General features: G+C 46.9%; 1 protein-coding gene across 2 annotated transcripts in view; it reads left to right on the top strand.

Annotated features, from left to right (window-relative positions):
• The first annotated feature begins 4,439 nt into the window (after positions 1-4,439).
• IL17RD (interleukin 17 receptor D) overlaps positions 4,440-16,263 on the top strand; it is a 60,504-nt gene continuing 48,680 nt past the window's right edge. Inside the window, exon 1 of one of the 2 annotated variants that reach the window (XM_037798722.1) lies at positions 4,440-4,676. In XM_037798722.1, the coding sequence (XP_037654650.1) occupies positions 4,551-4,676 (126 nt within the window). In that variant the 5' untranslated portion in view covers positions 4,440-4,550. The remainder of the gene's footprint in view (positions 4,677-16,263) is intronic. The other variant, XM_037798721.1, reaches the window with a different exon arrangement.

Genomic DNA, 16,263 nt, shown 5'->3' with positions numbered 1-16,263 from the left:
GGCACCCTTTGAATATCTTGATTACTGCTTAAAACATACTATTTAAACTCAATCCCCGAAATAAAGTAAAATGATGTCTGCTGATTTTAACTACTGTTCATTAAAATAATCTTTATTATTCTCAGCTAAAAATAATTCAGGATGCAAATTATTCCCATGATCAGGTTACCCTTTCTTATGTTTCAGGGTATAATTTGACTCCTAATAAAATCCAATCCTTGTATTAAGGCTTTTTCATATCTGGTTAGGTTCTAGGTAGATTGGGGAAATATACTTGCATTTCATTCATCAACAGTTTATTTTAAGGTGATTTTATCTGTTTAATCCTGGGCTTCATTCCAAACAGGGCTGGAAGTGGCATCAGTTATGTTTAGTTCAATAAGCATTTCTTGCTCACAGATGTGTGCCAGGCAGAGTGCCAGGCATTGGGGACATTAGGTGAATTAGACGGGGATGGTAGGCATGGCTGAACTCTGAACTCGGGATGGGATCACAGGCAGGCCTTGGCCTCCTGGGAGAGGCCATGTGTTTGACTGGGGGAGGGTTTGCTCTGCTCCTCCTCTGGTCACCTGCCCTGCTGGGCTCTGCTGTGGCCTGGAGGAAGCCGGTGGTGCTTTGTGGTCCATGGAGGCTTGGTGGGAGCCTGACCTCCTTGTTTATCTCAGTTCCCAGGACAGAGTCGGGCCCTTTGCAGCCTCACATATATTCTGAAGGGTCAGAATAAAAAGAGGGGACAAGGAGGAAGAGAATCCATGGAAAAGGCCAGAATGGGAGGATGTTGCCAAATGCCCGTTTCCTGACCAAATTTGACCCTTTGATGTTTGTGTCTCCCCTCCGCCCCTCATCACAAATGCTTATGGCCTTGGAAGGGCCTCCCAGTCCTTGGTCCTGAGGGGTGTCATTCCAACCATGCTATAGATAGACGCTGGGGTCTTTGCTTTCTCATGTTCTCCACACTCCTTTAGAAGAGTCAGAGCCCTCTCTGAACTCTGCAGCACATTTTCAGAGACAGTCAGTTGGTAGTTTCTGCAGTGAACCGTGGATGGGAGGGAGCCTGGGATTTAGGACCAGGGAATTCATTCGGGGGTGGATGTGGAGGCTGTTGTGCTGCCTTCCCCTGTCAGTCAGTCATCCAGTCATGAGAGTAAAACCCAGGGAGAAACACTTTCCTCTCCCCAACACCTTCCTTAAGTTGCTCTCTCTATGATGAGCTCTGAGTACTGCTTCTTTTCCTGGAGTCCAATTCATGAACAAAGGAAGAAATGCAAATGGCCAGTGAACACAAGAGAACACAGTCCACCTCATAAGCAACCAGAAAAGCCAGTTAAGATGGCAATGAGATATGGAGCAGTTGACAACCAGCAAATTTTACACACAGATATATCCAACCCAGGATTTCTGATTCAAGGAATGAATATATCCTAAGAAAATAGTTGGACAAATATGTAAAGATAAATGTGTAAGGATATTTTTGAATCACTGATTATAGTAGAACTTCATCTGTAGGACATGGGTTCATAAATTATTGGGTATCCCTAGGCTAGAATGTCATATAGATGAAGGAGTGAGCTAAGCCTCATGGTCTCATCACAGTCCCAGGCACCCCTGACCCTCATGGCCAAATTGCTGACATCCCTGCTGTAAGGGTGGAGGGAGACCCAGAAAAGAGCACCAAGAGTGGCAGAGAAGGTGAGACACGGATGGAAACACTGAACCAACATCTCGCTGAGAGAAGCAACGTGCTGCACCACAGGATCTATTCAAAGATGGCTACTCTAGGGGAGGCCTTCTGCGGGTTCTGACCCTTCTGGATGATTGAAGATGGCATGTTGCCTGCCCTTGCTGCATCTGGCTGAATTCCTGGATATCCCAGCTGTGAGATGAAAACCAAACCATTTCTGACCAGAGGCACATGGACAAGGAAGCCCAGCACCTGGCTCTTGTGGATGCTGTTGTTTGGAGGCCCCAGCTCCTGTCCCCCCTTCTCTGGTAGCAATGCCAGCTTTCCTTTGGGTGGCCACCCATCTCCCACTTCTGACCTCTGTGATTCAGGTGAGGCTGGCTCTGGTTCCAGGGGTGGCCATGTCAGAGCATGTGGTCTGCCTCATGGGAAGACAGAGAAGACAGTCTCCATGGTTTACTGAGACACGAAGACCAAGATGGGTGCAAGGGAAAGATCAGCATTGCTGGAGCTGGGTGGTGAAGGCAAAGTGGGAAGACGTAAGTGGAAGAGGAGGTGGGGACCTTGCGGCCAGCATGGATTTCATTCTAAATGGCCATTGAGTGAAAGCTGCCATGGAAGAGTTTTAATTAGGAGAAGTGGGTGGTCTGCTTTACCTTTTTGAAGTATCATTCTGGATCTAGGGTACAGAAATGGAGTATATGTTGGGACAAAAGTGGAAGCAGGAAAAGCACCTGGGAATCTATCTTGTGGGAGGTGATGGTGGCCTAGACTGGGGCGGGGGGCAGTGGAGATGGGCAAAGTAGTGGGGTTCAGGAGCACAGATACCATGACAAAGGCAGGGGGATAGTGTAGAAAAGTCCAGGACCTTGGCTGCCCCACTTTCTCTAGCCTTGGCTTCCTCATCCAGGGATAATACCCACCTCACAAGGGGGGGTTGATGATTAGCTCTCAGCATCTTTGGGCTGGGGGATAACACATGATTTTTACTTCTTCCCAGAATGGAGTAGTTAAAAGAGTACTGATTTCAGTTAGATCTGGATTTGAATCCCAGTTGCCAGCTGCCATGATCATAATATGCAAGTCAGTCAACGATGCACTGTAGCATTTATTGAGCACTTGCTAGACTGACATGCTTTTATTATTCCAATTTACAAGGAGGGATTATTATTCCAATTTACAAGGAGGGAATAATAATACCGGGAGAGCAAGCATCTGTCTGAGGTCTCAGTAAATGTGGAGCTAGGATTTCTCTAAGCACCACGTCCTTACACTAACTTTCCAAGTTTTGGGCATCTAAAATTGGGATAACAGTAATGCACTTCCATGGATGGTTGGGAGGATTCAAGAAGCGGACTGCCACATAGTATCATTATTATTATTAAAACTACTATTATACTCTGTGTTTTCTTGAGTTTTTGTAGTGAGCAGGCATCTTTTGGACAAATCCTTCCAAAAAAAGATCTCTCCAAGTCAGGCTAAAGGGTAAATAAAAGATGATATTGATAGTGTTTTAAAAGTTCAAATTCTGCATGAGACCAAAGGAAGATATGTTTATTTCATGCAAAATGTATATTTTCTGTAGCATACCAGATGATTTAACTTGTATGGTCAGTTTACTCAAACACCGTAATCACATGGAACTTTGTACAGATTAGTGTGAAACCCAGATACATCCCAAAGTAATTTAGGCAGAGAATAAAAATGTATTTGCAAAGTCACCCTGAGGGACTGTGGGAAAATTCAAAAATATTATACTTCCCCAGCTGGAGAATAACTGATGTAAATTGGGAACTACCAATTTAGAAGGCTGAACCCTCAATCTTGGGGCTTACTCTTATGAAGCTTGACATTGCAAAGAAGCTAAGCCTACTTATTTTATAATTGTGCCTGAGTCACCACCAGAGAACCTCTTTTGTTGCTCAGATGTGGCCCCTTTCTCTCTAAGTCAACTCCACAGGTACTCACCGCCTTACTCCCAGGGGTGTAAATCTCCCTGGCAACGTGGGACAACTCCTGGGATGAACCTGGACCTGGCACCATGGGATTGACCATGCCTTCTTGACCAAAAGAGGGAAGAGAAATAAAACAAAGCTTCAGTGGCTGAGATATTTCACATAGAGTTGAAAGGTCATTTTGGAGGCTATTCTTATGCCTTGTATAGATATTCCTTTTTAGATTTTAGTGTATTGGAATAGCCAGAAGGAAATACCTGAAACTGTTGAACTGCAACCCAATAGCCTTGACTTTTGAAGATGATTATGTAACTACGTAGCTTACACCGTGTGCCTGTGTGATTGTGAAAACCTTGTGGCTCACACTCCCTTTATCCAGTGAATGGACAGAGGAGTAGAAAAATGGGATCAAAAAGTAAATTAATAATAGGGGGGATGGGATATTTTGGGTGTTCTTTTAATCTTAATTTAATGAAAACGTTCAAAAATTGATTTTGGTAATGAATGCACAACTATATGATGGTACTGTGAACAGCTGATTGTACATTGTGTATATATCTCAATAAAACTGAATTAAAAAAAAAAAAAGACAACCAGAGTAACAGTCCTCTCAGCTGAGGGAGAAAAAACCGTAGCCGCCTGCAGGGTTCAGCGGCTGCCTGGGGCGTGGCCAGGGAGGCGTGGCCTGAACGGAAGGGGGGGGGCCAAGACGCGGGAGCTGGCGTTGGTGGGGCGGGGCCAGGACGCAAAGTAGGGAGGCCGGCAGCGGGACTCCGGGATGAAGCGAGCCCAGACTGGGGGCGCATGCTCACTGAGGCCCGTCCCGCCGCCGCCAGCGCCACCGCCCACTCCCGGCAGGGTAGCAGCGGGCCGCTGGGGCGCAGAGCAGTGCCGGGTAGGGCGAGCATACGGCCATGGCCCCGTGGCTGCAGCTCTGCTCCGTCTTCTTCACGGTCAACGCCTGCCTTAATGGCTCGCAGCTGGCCGTGGCCGCGGGCGGCTCGAGCCGCACCCGGGGCGCCGACACCTGCGGCTGGAGGGTAAGGCGAGCGCGGCGGGCTTCTAGCCATCCCCACACTTGCCTGGGGCGCGGGGCTGCGGTGCGAGGTAGGGACTGGGACGGTGGCGCGCCGCGCACAGGTGCTCTTGGGCATTCCAGCCCGCTCCTACCTTCTGCTCTTCGCGAAGTCTGCGGCCCGGCCAGGGTCCCCGCAGCTCCCCTCCTCCTTGCCTCCCTGCCTCCTTTCCTCCCGGGGCGCGCGTCCGCCGGCCCCAGCCCTGATGAAAGGAGCCGCTCGACCCCCGGCTTTGTATTGCTAATGAGGCGCGGCTGCCCGCCGGGGTCCGGCTCCCAGGGAGCGCACGAGAGGTGGCGGCTGGCGGGCGGAGCGGCGCGGGGCGGGGGAGGGCGCCCCACCCTTTGTTCCTGGCCGGGGACCACCCCCACCCCCGGGCTGCGATCCCCGGAGCTGTCCGAACTGAGGGTCCTTTAGGGCAGGGGTGGGAGTTTTCTCCCGAACCTGCGGTCCACGGCTCTGCAAAGAGCCGGGCCGACCCGGTTGGGGATCCGGAGCTCTGGGGAGAGATGCGCCTCCCCCTTCGTGGCCGCTTTGTTCCTTCCTGGCTGGGGCCGTCTTAATCCGCTTCCAGACCCCCGGCCCCGACTCCTGACATGCTGGGAAACTTTGCTCCCGGCTCAGCCTCGGTCTAGTGAATGGTCTCACAGATGCCTTCCCACCGTTCCTCCAGCTTGAGTTGGAGATATTTTTCATGGCCAGAGGGCGGTGTGAGTCAGGGCCCCGAGATGAGATTTGAGAGGTGCCAAGACTTCTCCGACTCCGGGTCGTATACTTGGGGCCCTCTCCTCGGAGCCGAGCGCCCCTCTGACGTTATCGGGGCGGTGGGGCGTGGTGGGGGGAAGACGGTGTGCGCAGCTACGCTGGTCTTACCCGGTCCCCACCTGGATGCTCCCTGAAGCTTGGGCGGCTGCAGGACCCGGAGATTTCGTCAGTCTGTCCGGAGTCGGTCAACAAGGCCAGGGCGGGCACGGATTCTGAGCTTTCACGGAGCACACGGCTTGGCGCTTTAGGAAGCCACAGGAAGAAACCTTGGCCCCGCTCCTGGGCAGCTGCGAGCCCCAGTTTTTTTCATTTGGAAAGTGGGAGGAAATGGGGATTTCCTAGTTTTCTCAGCGCTGTTGCACTGCCAGGGACTTGTATGGGGTGGATTGCTTAGATCAGTGGTGACCGTTGCACTGGATGCACTAAACAGCCTCACCACGATGGAGGCCTAGGACATGCACTCCCTCCCCTCAAGGGTATAGGCTGGAGTCTCCAGCACTCCCTTCTCATTCTGAGAGAAATGGTGCAGAAAACCGGGTATGAACCAGGGAGCTGGGATGGGTGTTGCTATTAATGTTGGATGTTTTCAGACCCAATAGCTGCACACACAGGAACCCCCACCCCCACCCCCAATAGTGACTATTACCTTGGGCTCTATCACTCTTTCCCATTTGAGTAAAATCTCACATTTTCTTACTTTGTTCCATGTTGATAAAACATCACTTTTTTTTTTTTTAAATAGATACCAAGTTTTCCCCAGTTTTTAGATCAAAAAGTTTTCCTTCAACTTATTTGATCCTGCTAAATTTGGGGGGTCTAGACTGATGCTGGCTTTTGTAACAGAGCATCACAGGTGTTTTACTCTGAGTGTGCATGTGATGGCATAGTGGATCAGTCCAATTCTCTGTTTTTCTGCAGTTGCCTCAGTGGCTTCATTGTCCCACTGAACAAAGCCTGTGCAAGTTTTAATGCTGTGAGCCTGGTAGTGCCCAGAAGTATCCCAGAAGGTTTTGTTCTCTCGCTTGTGGAAATGTGTTCTCCTCCCCCAAACCTGAGCCTCTTGTGTCCTGGCCCCCACAGAGTTAATCGTGGCCCCTCCCCAATCACCACTCACTCAGAAGACTGACCTCCTCCTCCCACCACAACCACTAGCTGGGGGTGAACTTTCTCAGTAGCTCCTGCTTTGCTTGGCCTCACCAACCCATACCATAGATTGATCGGTCCTCATGCCCTTCCTGGACTAGCATGTTGGTCTCTGGACCATTTCCCAGTTTCTAGGCCCTTCCCAACCCCAGACATGGCTCTTTCCCAGAATTGCCATTTGGTTTGTGTGATGGAGCCACGAGTTTTCCCTAACCCAGCTTGCCCACCCGCCTTGCTTACCCACCTTTGCAGCCTCGGTTCCTGTGCCATTTAACTCCTGATGCCCTTTATGTTCCTGAGGCTTTACACTCTTGCCTCCTCCTGGGTGCCTTTTTCTGCCCTGAGAGCCCCTGCTCAGCTTAAGACTCAGCTCCGGTGATGTCTCCCTGGGGAAACCCTCCCTGAATGCCTTACCCCTTGGCTTTGCCTTCTCATGCAGTCCCCTGCCTGTGGTTCTCACGAGACTGCATCCTGGGTGTTTGTTCACATCTGTGCCTTGCAACTAGAAGTTTCTTTAGCCAGGAATTGAACCTTATCTTGATGGCCTCAGGGCTTGGAGCCCTGTAAATCTTCGTTGAACTCAATTAGTCTCTGCAACCCCCACTGCTAAGTCCTCTGTTCAGTGACAGATTTTAAGAAGTGGGGGGAGAGATCAGTGCATTAAGCTCCAGTGTCCTCTCCATATGCTATTCCTGCCCCTGTTTCTTCTCTTTACCTTGTTAACACCTCCTTAGCCTCCCCTCTCACCTCCAGCATCACTTCCTGCAGCGAGTCTTCCCTGCCCCCACCTTCCTAGGGCAGGTCTTCTAGAAGTTGCTCCATCAGAGGGCTGGCCAGCAAGTACTGGTGTACATCAGCTTGGGCATTTAATTCATGTCTGGGTCCCTTACCAGATGGTGTACTCCATGAGGATAGGACCAGTTGAGTAAGAAATAACTATTTTCCCAAAGAAGCAACACTTTGTAAAACATCGTGGGGGCATCTTTCCTGACCTGTGCTTCCTGATAATGTAATATGTGTGTGATGGGTAATTTAGTTACACCACAGTGACCTTAGCTCCTAGCATGTGCATAGCACATAGTAGGTGCTCAGGCCTAGTTGGGGCCATAAATGCTTAAGAAGAAGGGCCCATTACTTGTGATGTACACAGGAGAAGGGGTTCCTATAGGTCGGAGTCATGCTCAGAACTAGCTAGGGATAGAGCAGGGTACATAAGTGAGTCGCAAAGGAGGGTGGGAGCTGGAGAGGCGTTGAGCAACTGACCCCCTCAATTGCCCCAGAGCATTTGTTCCAGGATCCTTTGTCCTGGCGGGAAGGTGTTCGCCAGAACTTGCAGGGTGACTGCAGCCAGCTGACCCTCACAGCTCAGCCAACAGACCCTTCCGGGCTGTTCTCAGAGGAGCTGGTTTGCTTTAAGTGGTCAGGTTCCACAACCTCCCCATTATTAGTGGGGCAGTTAAGGGGCTGATACCATCTTGAACATGGCTCAGTGTTTTAGAAATGAGTTGTGGGCACACTTCCTCGAGTACTTAAAAAAAGGGAATCTCTTCAGGCCCCTGCCAGGAGAAGTTGCTCCTTGAGTAGTAAATACTATTTTCCCAAAGAATACAACTTCCAGAGGGAGTAGCATCCTCATTTGCTCTGGCTCTTAACTCTTGGTTCTTCAGAGTGGAATGGTTTTGTTTGTGATGGGTAAATTTAATTACATCAGTCTCTTGGACTGAGCCGCACCCCCACCCCCACCCCCAATTTGAGAAGCCTATTTATGAAACAAGGAGTTAGGAATCCACTCCCTGAGTTTTTATTCGATGGCTTTTCCCACAGTGGGGGAGGAGAGGACATTTCTTGTGCCTCTACATTAAAGGGGTGCACGTTCTCTTGTCTATTCTCCCTGAAACACAGTTCCAACACCCAAAAAGTCGGCTCCTGAAGTAATTCAGGAAGCCAGGATACTGGCACTGTCTTTACAATGAAGTGTAAGTTTCCCATTTAAGGCAAATATTTCATCTCAAAAGGTAGGCAGGAATAGGGTGGTACTTGGAAAAAAATGAAGTTCCAGCTGGTTAAAATTTAGGTCCCTGATAAAAGTCCAATCCAAAGAATTCTCCTTGGCTGTGGGCCCGGGTGTGTTTATTTGATTCTGAATTGGATGCTTTTTCATTCACTTGCAGCTCGTGGCTTCCAAGCCTGCATCTGGTCTGCCTGTCCTGTGGCCTTGTCAACCATGTTACAGATGCTGTTGTGTGCGTTACAGAGTTTTCGGTTAAAAATTACTCTGTTGATGTGTTTATTGGAGAGAGAGTTTTTTATACGTACAATGCTTTTTGCTTTTTTCCAGCCTGCTTTGCTTTGTTAATTGGGAAGCTTCCTGGCCCACATCCATCTTTCTTGAGCAGGCCCCCCTTCTCTCCCCATACCCATCCATCCTACCATCTCTTAGCCCCCTGCAGTGCCCAGGGAACTGTGCCGGTTATTACCTGGGGGATACAGCTGGGTGCACGAGACCAGCAACTACCCTTGCCGAGCTTACCGTCTGTGTATCCTTTCCTTCCAGATGCAGTTTCTCAAAGTATGAGGCTTTGAGAAAAAGTATTAGGCTTCGAATATTGGGCTTCCAGTGTTAAGTTTGCCTTGGGAGCTTGTAAAAATGCAGATTCAAGGCTATTGGGACCAGAATGGAAGTGCAGGGCGGCCCAGGAATCCACATGTTAACAAGATCCTCGGAGGATTCTGTTGCCCTTTCATGAGTGAGACCCACTGCTTTAGGAGACAGGGTTTTGAGATTGGAGGGAGGAGGGGGAAACCACATTTTAAACATTTAAAATCAGAGTTTGACTTTAAATGACTTCAAATGAATTTAGAGAGGAATTCTAAGTGGAGCCTTTGTCAGAGCCCTGTGGGGGGCCTGGGGAGCAGTTTGATGGCACCCTGGCTTGGATGGGGTGCCTCGGGCCTGGGTTGAAGGGAAGGCCTGGAGTGAAGGGGACTCGATGCTTACTCTTGGGTTCCTCCCCGGAACAGCTGGGTTTGTCTGGAAAACAGTCTCAGGAAGGAGTAGGGCAGGATCCAAATCATAATCTCAGCAGTTCAAACCTTACAGACAGCTTTCCTGCAAAGGAAAGAACTGCTAAAGCTTTTTAAGTCTTTATTTTAACTTGAGTATTTTGCATTCGGCCTCAAATGTGTTGGGTTCTTTTTTTTAAATTTATTATTATTATTATTATTTTTACATTTTCAAGCCCCTCTTTTCCCTCTTAGATCCCTGAACTTTTCACATATGGCATCCCCAGCAGATGTCTGCTGCAGCTGGGGCCACCCCATCAGCAGTTTTATTGTCCTCCGTCATTCCCTACTGCCTCTTGCCCCTCCCTTTCATGAATGGGATTTTAGGCTTCTTGAATCTTGGACTCCTCTCCTCAATTTGTGAGAGGTGGGGCCTCAAGTACCCCCGAACCTTGAAATGCTGGGGGTGGGGTGGGGTGGGAGCAGAGCACGCTCCAGCCACCCTGCCCTGGCAGCCCTAGACCTCTTCCACTTCACGTCTCCCGAGCAGGCCCCAGGGGCTGCCCGTGCCCGTGCCGGTGCCACAGCCTGCCCTCCAGGGAGCTGGACTTGCCCGGCCAGAGGGGGGCATCCTCCTCCTGGGCAGTGTTTGTCTTGGCTGCGGTGACGTTCTGAAGGGGCCTGACACATGATTAAGTGACTGACGGCCCCACAACACATTGTCTCCTCTGGGGGCCGGGCCTTTGAAGCTCTCCTTGGTGGGAAGTAAAGAGACTATTTGCTCTATTAAAATGCCTTGGTATTTCCTCTGTTTAACCACAGGCCACTTCCCCTCTGCCACTCTAAACCCGGTAGGGCCACCGGCTGATTGAAAAGACACAAGCCCTGGAGTGATCACATCCTATTGAAACAGATAGTCTGACTGCAGATTAAAGCTAGGGCAAGTCTGGAATAAAGAAGCACTTCCGAGGGGGGAATCTCTGAGAGGGCTTGTTATCATCTTGCTCAAAATTTAGTGTGTTGACATAATTCACACTTGAAGTTCCAAATTCATAAATGGGCATTTTGTTTCTATTTTTATTTTTAAGAAAGGAAGCATGAATTGTAAATAAACCAGTTTGTTGGTTCATGTACATACCGCAGGTTAAAGTGATAGGATCCATTGAGTTTCTCATTGTGTGAGACGGAAACTTCAGTGCTGGATGCCTGACTATAGAACGCTATACTCTGGTTACTCTTTACTTTGCAGATTCTGTCTGCTCAGTCATGTGCTCAGAAGTCCCAAGTAAGGAGTTTGTAGCTTAAATAATACCAAAAATATCTCAGGGGAGACTGTTCCTCATCTTTTCCCAAGCAGTATCTTAATTAATAACATTAGGCAGGAAACTAAAACTGGAACAATTAAAAAATTACTTAAATAATCAAGACTGAAACTCATACTCCTGTGTACCCAACTTTTGTGAAGGAGCCTAAAAAGGGGGTAACTGTAGTTAGTCTCTAATGGAGACTATTATTTTAACTCTTGCCGTTTCCTCGTTCAAAGTATCCATGATAAAATGGCCTCCCTTTTCTTTGGTTCCTTGTTTGGAAATGTTGTGGGAAGGTGGATGTAGCTAATTAAGACTACAACATTTAAAGGAGGACTTAATAGGTACCAGCTGTCTTCAACAAATCACTGGGTGGATGACAAAATAAAGATGTGAAGTGAACACACATGTAATTCTACAACGGAAGTCGGTCTATAAATTTTCTGACTTAATAGCGTAAATGAAAACTACCTTTACTGTGCGTATTTAAGAAGCATTTTATGGTAAACTAAATAGTAAATGTCTTTGTATTTGCATATGGCTGTTACCTTGTACCTTAAGAGTTGAAAGGCCACTATATGGCAAATATTGTTGGAAGTACAATAAATTGTACTTTTCATTGCACACCTGATATAATAGACATTAATCATGAGGCTTTTCATTAAAATTACTACATTATAGGGAAACTTGCTTGAATTTACCAGAAATGCCACATAAAATTGAAGGAGCACCTTGAAAAGGGAATGGAAATTGATAGCATTAATTAAAATGTTTAGATTGATACTTAGATTTCACACTTAACATGAATGTTTCAGACAGATCCTTTTGAAATCATGAGGGCTTAGGCTTTAAGTATAACTTTTTTAGATTTAAAAAGCATTTAGTCCCTTAAAAACTAGGAGCTTTTGCAAGTGTTCTGTTTTGTCAGTTTTGTAGATTTTTTTCCCCTGTTGAATAGTAACCCTTTAAAAAATGCTGGCTCTGGTCCCAAACTTCTGTTCTGAGATGGAGTGTTTCACTAGAGCCTGGTAAGGCCGATGGAGATAAAGGGAGGATTTCCGTGAGCTGTTCTGGAACGAAGAGGTACATTTTCCTGAGATATAGTCCATGTGGTTGAGAAACCCTTTCCCTGTAATTTTAACTGTCCAGGTGAGTTCTGGGTTTCTCTTCTCTTGAAACCACCCCCCTTTTATCTGAGGAAAATAACGCATCCCAGACCAAATGTGGGAGCATTCAGCTCCAGCAGCAGTCTCTTTCCCCATCCTCTGGTGTGTTCACACTTGCACAGCGGGCGGGACGCAGGCGGTTAGGATTTATTGTAATTGCTCAATTGCTGAAGATCAAAAAGACTCATTTGTAGTGAGAGGGCCAGAGATGATTTTTTCTGAGCAACTACTCTGTGTCAAGTCATGGTGCTAGATGACCTGGGGAAAGGACTGATTCGGTGGGGGTGTAAGACCAAGGAAAAGGGGCTCAGGTGACAGGGAGGTGTAAGAAGGATTCTGAGACCAGGGTACAGAGAACTCCCTGTCCTTGCTCTGTACTTCCCTACTTTTTCTGGAGGTGACATGGGGTGATAGGGCAATGACTGCTTGCCAGTGGATGATGCCGGATGGCCTCTCTGAGGAGCTGACTTGTCAGTTGAACAATTGCAATAAAAATTTCTTCTGAAATTCTGTAGTTACTTAATATTTTCTTAACATTGGCCTATCATTTGGCATTAGATGGCTCCATTTATTCATTCATACCACTGATTATTGGCACTCCTGCTGTGTACCATGTACTGGCTAACCCCTGTGCTGCACGACCAGGTCTCCACCCTCATGGAACTGAGTGATGGAGTGAGTGATTGGGTGCTAGCATTGGGTGGGAGTCACACCTCTGGTGCCCGTTGCTTGAGAGTTACCCATACTGTGGACCAGAGAAATGTAAAAAGTTACTACTATGGAGTGTGTGTAGATAAAATTAATAATAATAATAATAATAATAAAAGTTACTAACAGTCACTAACCAAGGTTTAAGAATGACATGAACTTCATGAATCTCGTTCCCTGGCCGCAGATCTCGGTTTGTATGAAAACTTCCTGTCTTTTTAACAGAGATAAAGTTTCATTTTGTTCAATTCCCCTTGATTGTGAATGTGTTTCATTTTCTGAAGTCGCTTGAAGGTCCCTTCAGAATCAGAGATGGTCTCTTGCCTTCTTTCCGGGGCTGTGGATTTGCTGGCTGGCTGTGGTAATGAGTTTTGCCCGCCTTTGATTTTCATGCCTTGCCTCCCTGTGGGAGGAACTAGATATTTCTGATCTTACCTCTGCTCATATTCAGATCCAGCCAAGCAATCAGTGACTTCCCTGGCTTTTTTGTGGGAGACTGTGGGAAAAGTCCTGGTTGGCTGGCTATGAATTAATGAAATCCTTAGAAGGTTTCACTAAAGATAGCCCCTGTGGTTTAAAGAAATGGCATTGCCTTTTTAATTTGAGAAAGAGGTCATGGAGTTTTACCAAAATTAAGCAGAGAAAATGTGACATCTGGTTGTGCCGGCCCCAGGCTGCTTCAGGGCTGCGGAAGCGGTGGGGTTCCTGGTCTCAGACATGCCCAAGGTAACCCGTCACCCAGATCCCTTGTAAAGCTGCTCTGGACACGCCGCCTGTCTCATTGTTCTCTCTGGGTTTTGAAGTCAGAGTGAGGCAGAAATTCTACCCCATACATATATCTTTTCACTTGAGCACATTTCCCATCTATTGAGCTTTCTTCCTTTTACTTAAAGGGTCACACATTTTTTTTAAATGCATGGTTTTCCAGCTAGTAAAGAGGAGTGTAATCTCTGCTTTTATCTCATTAAAAAAGGACGGGGGTGGATAATAAGGGTGGAAGTTTTGAGCAGAAGGCATGGAGGCTTTAAAGAATCATTCTAAAAAGTTTTAAAATTGGTAGGAGTTGTAATAAGAGGAGAGGGAGACAAATTGCAGGGAAAAACAGAAAGGGGATTTTAAAGGTACCTACAACTTTTTTTAAAAGGAGAAACATGAACGTATTAAGTATCTGCTGTATGCACTCACCTGCTCCCCACCCCATCCTCACCAGCCTCATGTGTATCTGGAGTCTAGACTGCATTTGAGTCCTGATTTAGTGAATAACAAGTCACATTACTATGGTTTTATAAATTTGTTTTTATCCTGGATTTGTTCTGTATTAATGTTTTCAAAGGAAAGTGATCTAAAGTCTTATTAATATTTTTGGAGATAATTTTCTGAAACAACAGGAAGGTAAAGTTGTTGCTGCCCAGCCTCACCCAGATGGGCAGGCAGCCAGTCTCCTAAACCTGGGGTTTCCCCATTACTGTCCTCTTTCTCCCATACTTTGTATTCCGGAAACCTTCAAATGTATGGAAAAGTTGAAAGAACCGTAAAATGAGCACCCAATTCCCTTTTGCCTCGAGTTACCGTTTCTTAACTTTTTTGCAGTGTTTACCTCAGTTGTCCTCCTAATATCATGATTTGTTACAAATCACATTCCAGAATCTAGACAACGATCACTCATTGCTTTTAGATGCTTCTTTAGTCCCCCTTCATCTAGAACAGTTCCTCCACCATTTTTTGGTATTTTGTGACATAAATATTCTGAAGAGTCAAGGTCTCTTGTTTTGTAGAGAGTCCCACAATCTGGATTTGTCTGACTGTTTCCTCATGATTAGTGTCAAGTTAAATATTTTGGCAAGAACCCTCTAAAGGTGCTGGTATGACATCGTTGTATTTTAGATATCAACAGATAACAAATATGGATAAACTGTAGCAATGAGCAAAACTTTGCTTTTTGTTTAATTAAAAATTCTTGCACAATTTTTCTAATGGTTTAACCCAATTTAGTCTTGTGTTTTGTTTTTTTTTTCTCTTTATGTCAATGTTTTACAGTAAGGATTCCTTTTTACTTTATTGAGGCTCTAAAACAAGTGCTGAGTGTCATTTGTGCTATCCTGTAATGTAAGCCTCTTTCCTTAAAGACTATCTGAAATCAACTCCAAATCTCAAAATTAGGAGTACTGTGTCTCAAGAATGTTGTCGACTTTTGCTATTCACACAGGTTTGTTTCAAACAGTTGTGGATGTCGCCCTCTGGGAATGAGTTCCCATTAAAACCTCTGTTTGGCTGGGGCCAGTTTACGGTTGACTGCTTCCTCACACCAAAATCCAGCCATTTCTTTCCTTTGTGTTAAGAAAACATTGAACTTTATTTCCATTAAAGGTCACTTCACTCAAAACATGTCTTCAAAATCCGTTTCCAGTCTTTTAGCTCTGAGATTGTGTATTGCCCAAATTATTTTATTAGAGTACCTAACAGACAGTTTCATTAGTTTAACTTGAATTACTATCTTCTGCCTAATTACTTGGCTTTTCTTTCTTTTATTTCCTCTCCACCCCAGATTTAAGGGGCAAGACACATAAAGTTAATATTGATTATTTTTCGAAGTAAGTTAGAATGTAAAAAAGCAACAAGTTGTTATTCTCACAGGGTACCAGTGAAACCACAGAGACAAAACCTCCAAAACCCCCATCTTTTATTCATAAGTCCCGGGAGGCGGCAAGGGCGTCGGCGGGCCTGTGTGCCCTGCATTTGTTCTGCTTTCAGGACCCGGCCTCCTCCCCTGCTGGTCGTGAAATGTGGGACATTCAGCAGCCAGAGAATGGACCGCGGAGGTGCAACTTTGCTTTTTATTTTCTTCTCTGGTACTGAGTCCACGGTCCCTTCCGTGGCCTGACAGTGAAAGGCCAGAAAGCAGCGATTCTGACAGGCAGGAATGCGGTGCAGCCTGGCCCTGCGGCCCGCTCCTGAGCTGGAATGCACGCTGGGCACGAAGCCCGGGCACGGGCGCCTCGGGGCAGGGCAGCCGCTGGCCTTTACTTAGTCTGGTCTGTCCTGGCCCCAGGAGAGAGTTCTTGTGTCCGTGGCTCTGCACGGTCAGTTTCAGCGGGAGACAGAGTGCAGAGTGCTTTAGATTTCCGAAATCCGCCCAGGTTCACCGTTTCTGTGTAGAGGGAGGCACTGGGGCAGGCAGCTGAGATCGCGCTTCTTCCCATCGGGGGTGGACTCGGACATTTTCTTTGGATTAATGAGAAATCAGGCAGCATTTGCTAAATAAGCATAGAATTTGATTTTGAGCAGTGGTTCTCCACTGGGGGTGATTTTGGCAATTTCTGGGGAAATTGTGGTTGTCACAACTGGAGGTGGCGCTACTGGCATCCAGTGGGTAGAACCAGGGATGCTGCTTGACATTCTACAACTTACAGGACAGCCTCTTGCAACAAGAAAATATCTGACCCCAAATGTCAATAGTGC

The sequence above is a fragment of the Choloepus didactylus genome, chromosome 1, assembly GCF_015220235.1.
Source record: "Choloepus didactylus isolate mChoDid1 chromosome 1, mChoDid1.pri, whole genome shotgun sequence".
Classification (NCBI taxonomy): domain Eukaryota; kingdom Metazoa; phylum Chordata; class Mammalia; order Pilosa; family Megalonychidae; genus Choloepus; species Choloepus didactylus.
The sequence above is the reverse complement of the archived record's forward strand: the minus strand, read 5'-3'. Positions and strand labels throughout refer to the sequence as shown.